Here is a 5,909-nt window from a genome sequence, read left to right as displayed (position 1 = left end):
GCCTTCCTGTACTGGGGGGGGGGGAGGACTAGATAACCTATAATTTTATTTATTCATCTTATACCCTGCCCTCCCCGCCAGAGCTTACGTAAAAGATTAAAACAGATAAAGCAGAATATTTATAATACATTTAAAAGTGCTGGAGTGCGATATTACAAATATGACGGCTGAACAGAGTGTCAGATCAGTCACAGTGAGTGGGGGAGTACAGTCAGCAACAACATTGGGACTATTATCTCAGTCCCATACTAAGTTCCAGTTTTTATCAGCGAGAGACAGGCTGCTGCTGCTGATGGTTCCAGGGCGTGGAGTCTTAAATCTATACTGAACTCTTAAGTGTGGCTCCTCAATCGAAGTCCTGGTGGAAGAGCTCCGTCTTGCAGGCTCTGCGGAACTGTAAAGGGTCTCGCAGGGCCCTAGTACCTTCCGGGAGCTCATTCCACCAGTGCGGAGCCACCACAGAGACATCCTCCTGGCACCTTGAAGCGAATTTGGTGTATGCAATAGGCAGCCAGTGCAGCGCTTTCAGCGCTGGCTGGATGTGCTCCCACAAGGGGAGACCCAACAAAAGCCTGGCCGCTGCATTCTGCACCAGCCGAGGCTTCCGGATTGGGGGCAAGGGCAGCCCCAAACGAGGTGACCATCGCATGGATCACTGTTGCCAAGTCACTGTGTTCGAGGAAGGGAACCAGCTGCCTAATCAGCCGAAGATGGTAGAAGGGTGACTTGTCCATGGCTGCTACCTGGGCCTCCATCATTAAGGAAGAAGAAGACATTGGATTTATACCCCATGGCCCTTCACTGCCGAAGGGAGTCTCAGAGCAGCTTAGAATCTCCTTTCCCTTCCCCTCCCCACACAACAGACACCCTGGGAGGTAGGCGGGGCTGAGAGAGCTCTGACAGAAACTGCTCTTTTTCAAGGACAGCTCTTGCCAGAACTACGGCTTGCCCAAGGTCATCCAGCTGCTGCAAGTGGAGGAGTGGGGAATCAAACCCGGTTCTCCCAGATTAGAGTCCGTGCTCCTAAGCACGACACCAAACTGGCATCCAAGAGCACTCCCAAACTCCTAACCTCAGGCGCTGGCACCAATGGTGCCCTGTCCAAGGTGGGGGGTGGGATCCCTAACCCCAGGCTGCTACGACTCAGGTACAGGACCTCCTTCTTCATTGGATTCAACTTCAGTCAGCTCAGTCTAAGCCAACCAGCCACGACTTGTACAAGGCTCTACCCAGCTCGAGGGCCATAATTTGTTCACTGTGGATTTCTTCACTGTAATTCATATAATTGTCAGCTATGCTGCCATGGGGGTTGGGATGTTCAGTCAGAGTCTGTGTAACTTGCTTTCACATTCCTGCCTATGCTTTGCGCCGAAACGCTTATCTATAACGATGTGCAGGTGGGAATGTGTGTTGTCTGCCTTTCCAGGCAGCCGTGGGAGCCAGACTGTTCCCAGCTTCTCCTAGAAACAGTCTGCTAGCTTTAGCCTGCGTGTGGGAGGGTGCCTAATTGGCCAGCGCAGGGGGGGGGGTGCATACGAATGCCCTATACCTTATTAGGTCCAAGGGACAACTGCCATTCTTAACAGTGACTATGTTAATGCTTCTATAGCTCTTCAACAAAAGTATAACCTTTCTTGAAAGCATGTACTCCGTTGTTGGCTGTAGGTTCTGACAATAATGGGCCTCCATTACAGCTTCATGTTGATGGAACTTGTAATGTAACAAGGCCTTAAAACCTGAAAAATAGCACTGTCTGTCTTTTTCTCTGAGTCCAGTGGCACCTTTAAGACCAACAAAGTTTTATTCAAGGTATAAGCTTTTGTATGCTTGCACACTTCTTCACATGAAAGCTTATGCCTAGAATTAAACTTTGTTGGTCTTAAAGGTGCCACTGGACTCAAACTTTGTTCTACTGCTTCAGATCAACATGGCTACCCACCTGAATCAGTCTCTTTCTCTGTGTTCCTAACAAATATATGCAGTAAAACCAAGATTTCAGAGACTCGGGCTTGACTAACTAAAGAATGTTTTAAAAAATGTTCTCATGGGAGAGATTCCTTTTATCTAACACACTTAACTACAGCTGCATTAGGGGCGGGGAAAAAAAAATAAAGCCAGTATTTTTCGGCTGCGGGTAAATCAGACCCAAAAAATATCGGTAAATGCCAAATTTCCCCAGTCCAATACTGGCAAGGTATTCAGATTGGGGAAATATTCGGTATTGCCGAATATGTTCAGGGCTGATTTACACCACCAGAGGGAAAGGACTCCTGTTAAAATACCTTGTTTCCCCCCGGTAGCCCCTACAGATTTCCCTGTCAATTTCACTCCCTGATAATCAGCTGAGAGTGAAATTGACAAGGGAAAGCCTCTCTCTGTCTTCTCTTCTCTAGCTGACATGTCCTAGCTGGAGAAGGGCAGGCAGGGAACCGAGGCCTGTTTAAAATGCATTTCTTTCCCTCCTCAACGTTGGGGAGGGAAAGAAAGGCATTTAAGCATGCCCCTCCCCCAATTCCCTGAGTCTCTCCGCAAAAGTGGAGAGGCTCAGGGAAGAAAGAAAGATGGAGCTGCGGTGGCTCAAGTGGTTAAGATGATGAACTGCAGGCTGTGGAAGGTCAGTAGTTCAGCAGTTCGAGACTCGGGTGCCGCATGATGGAGTGAGCTCCCATCTCTAGTTCCAGCTCCTGCCAACCTAGCAGTTGGAAAGCAAGAAATTGCAAGTAGATAACTAGGTACCACTTCGGTGGGAAGGTAACAGCGTTCCATGCGCCTTGATGTTTAGTCATGCCGGCCACATGACCACAGAAACGTCTTCGGACAGCGCTGGCTCTTCGGCTTTGAAACGGAGATGAGCACCGCCCCCTAGAGTCGGATTCGACTGGCTTTCGAGCAAGGGAACCTTTACCTTTTGCAGCTACAAGCATGGATGGCTTCAAAAGGGAATTAGATAAGCATATGGAGCAGAGGTCCATCAGTGGCTATTAGCCACAAGGTATAGATAGGGACTCTGCGGCAAGTGATGCTCTGTCATCTTGGTGCTTGGGGGGGGTCAACAGTGGGAGGGCTTCTAGAGTCCTGGTCCCACTGGTGGACCTCCTGATGGCACTGGTATTTCTGGCCACTGTGTGATACAGAGTGTTGGACTGGATGGGCCTTTGGCCTGATCCAACATTGGCATCTCTTATGTTCTTAAGGGAGCATGTGTGCCTGCCTACCTTCCCTTCCCCAGCCTGTTCACTGTGGCGGGCAGGCTGGGGGGCTCCTGGAGAAGATCAGAAGGGGAACCCAGGCATATTTAAAATGCCTTTCTTTCCCTCCCCGATCTCGGGGAGGGAAAGTCATTTAAACCCAACAACTGACTGGCCACTCAGGATGTTAGGTTTAATTGAGTCCTTTTTTTTCGGTATAGCAAAAAGAACCCAAAAAACAGCCAGATAATATCAGCTTTTTCGGGTTCAGCTATACCAATCTCTGATCTGCATTTGGCTTATGTGATACTAAAAAAATACTGACAACGTGTTTTTCGGGTATCTCTTTGGTTCAGCTGTAGCCGAATGCACACCCCTAAGCTGCATGCTTAAATCAATCCACATAAGAAGCACTGTGCCGGCCACAAATCCTAAGGCCAATGTGGTAAATCTGGAAGCATACCTGTTCTTTTTTGCCCTTGGAGTGCAGCATGAGGCAGACTTGGGGGTCTTCATTCTTGATAAAACTAAGACAGCAGGAAGGAATAAACAGTCGGTTTTTGCTTCCTGAAAGCTATTCACCCTCCAAGATGACACTCTGAAAACAACCAACTTTTTAATTAGCTGAATTTACCAAGCTGGACTCACAGAATCATAGAGTTGGAAGGGACCTCCAGGGTCAAGCATTTTAGACAGGAGAGGAGAACTTCCAGTCACTGGACTGATCCTCCATGATGTTCATAACCTTTACAGGCTGCCTGTGCTCTTGCGCCCACAAGAGACCAGGCTGTATCCTGCAATCCATCAGCATTAGGCACTGATAAGTCATGGATCTTTCTTGAATCCTCCCCTGTCACATGCAGGAGCTTCTGACCCCTGGAAAGTTTATTCCTAGTGTGCAAGACAACACCCACAAAGGTCAGGAGGCTGCAGTGGAGAGAGTGATGAGGGTAAAATGGCCCCAGCTCCTCCCTTGGTACCGCTGGGCTGATGGAAGTGAAAAGAGGGGCTGATTTTGCCCCCTCCCCCCTGGCCACCTCAGCCTCTCGACTCACATGGCTATCAGACCATACCAGTCGTCCCTGGGAACAAAGTTTCCTGGGCAGGAATGGACTTTTGGGGGGGGGGGGGAAGCAAACACAGAAAGATCTGTGATCTTGCATCCATGGGCTCCATCCTGTCAGTCACAGGAGCATGCCACGTTATAGCCATTCAGGCTCTTAAGGGTACAGCCGATGTTATAATGTCCCTGTACAGATTTATGGTCTGCCCCCATTTGGAGTACTGTGCGCAGTTCTGGCGACCAGAGTGCAGGAAGGACATCGGCAAGGTTGGTAGAAATACAGAAAAAGCAACCTAGACGAATGGGTGTTGGAGCACCTTTCCTTTGTGGAAAGGCTGGAGAGTCTGGAATTTTTCCAGGTTTTAAAAAAAAAAAAAAAAAGTTAGGAGAGACATGATAGGGGTTTATAAAATCATGCATTGGGTAGAAAGAGGGGGCAGAGAAATTTTTCGCCCTCACCCCTCAAAATACAATTCAAGGGCACCCGATGAAGGTGAAAGACAGTAGATTCAGGACAGGCAAAAGGAAACACTTCTTTACACAATGAGCGATTAAAATGAGGAATGTGCTGCCAAAGGATGTAGTGATGGCCACAGGCATAGAGGGCTTCGAAAGAGGATTAGGTAGGTTCATGGAGGAGGAGACACCCATTAGTGGCTACTAGCCACGGTGATCAAAGGGAACCTCTGCAGAGGCAGTCAGTCTCTGAATCCCAGAGCCAGGAGGAAACATCAGGGGAAGGCCTCAGTCTCTATGCCCTGTTGTTGGACCTCTGGAGAAAATATTTGGCGGCTGTGTGAGACATGATGCCGGACTAGATGGACTGCCAGTGATTTTCTGAACTGGTGGAGATCCTTAGCCCGACGTCCTGAATCACAGCCCCTGCAGCTGATAAGCCAGCTTTTTACAACAGTAGCTCCCTCTGCAGGCATCGGAAGTGTTTTTCCATACTTTGGCATTCTATATTCCAATATCAGAAATGGACGAGGAGCTGAAAAAGCAGAAAAAATGTAGTTCTGTGTCAGTCTATGACTAAAACTGACAGTGGGAGCCAGGAGGATGAACCCTAGTTTAATGGCCTCGATTATTTGAGAATCTGCCTGTTAGAACTCATAAAATTTGAAAATGAAGTCCAGCCTCCGGAGCTCAGGATACTGCTGCATATGTGAATCCCTGAGTTATATAACATTTAAGATGGTTTAATAAAATACATTATGTACTATTTTGTGTGTAACTCCTAGTTGTACACCTCGTTAGCATTTCTAAAGTGTTGCAGCTTGACACAGGTAACAAGCAAGGTTATCCATGCATCTATATACTAATAGCCAAGTTGCCCCCGTGAGTGCGGATCGCTAAATCCGCGCTCCGGGGGCACATGGGGGGGAGGGGGAGGTTTGTGCACACGTGGGGCGGTCCCCACGTGTGCACAAAAATCCAAAAAGTTGAAAAAAATTTCGGGGGGATGTTTAAATCCCCCCTAAAGTGACAGAGTCCCCTGCACATGCAACGCTCTGTAGCTGGCCTTGCCGCCGCCGCACCGCCTCCTCCTCCTTGGAGCTGGGCAGGCGGGCGGGGGGAAGACCGGCCTCGCTGCCACTGCCGAGCCCAGCAAAGGGGGGGGGGGAGGACCGGCCCCCCCGCGTCCCCCTCCGCCTCGG

The 5,909-nt window shown here is 49.1% G+C and overlaps 1 protein-coding gene across 1 annotated transcript in view; it reads right to left on the bottom strand.

The window, feature by feature from the left end:
- The window catches only part of ACRC (acidic repeat containing), a 25,572-nt gene that overhangs the window by 12,338 nt on the left and 7,325 nt on the right, over nucleotides 1-5,909 (bottom strand). Inside the window, exon 4 of the mRNA XM_015415510.1 lies at nucleotides 3,652-3,715. Within this exon, the coding sequence (XP_015270996.1) occupies nucleotides 3,652-3,715 (64 nt within the window). The remainder of the gene's footprint in view (nucleotides 1-3,651; nucleotides 3,716-5,909) is intronic.

The sequence above is a fragment of the Gekko japonicus genome, unplaced genomic scaffold (genome assembly GCF_001447785.1).
Source record: "Gekko japonicus isolate JY-2015 unplaced genomic scaffold, Gekko_japonicus_V1.1 scaffold1667, whole genome shotgun sequence".
Taxonomy (NCBI): Eukaryota; Metazoa; Chordata; class Lepidosauria; order Squamata; family Gekkonidae; genus Gekko; species Gekko japonicus.
Note: the sequence above shows the minus strand (reverse complement) of the source record. Positions and strands in the feature narration are given on the sequence as shown.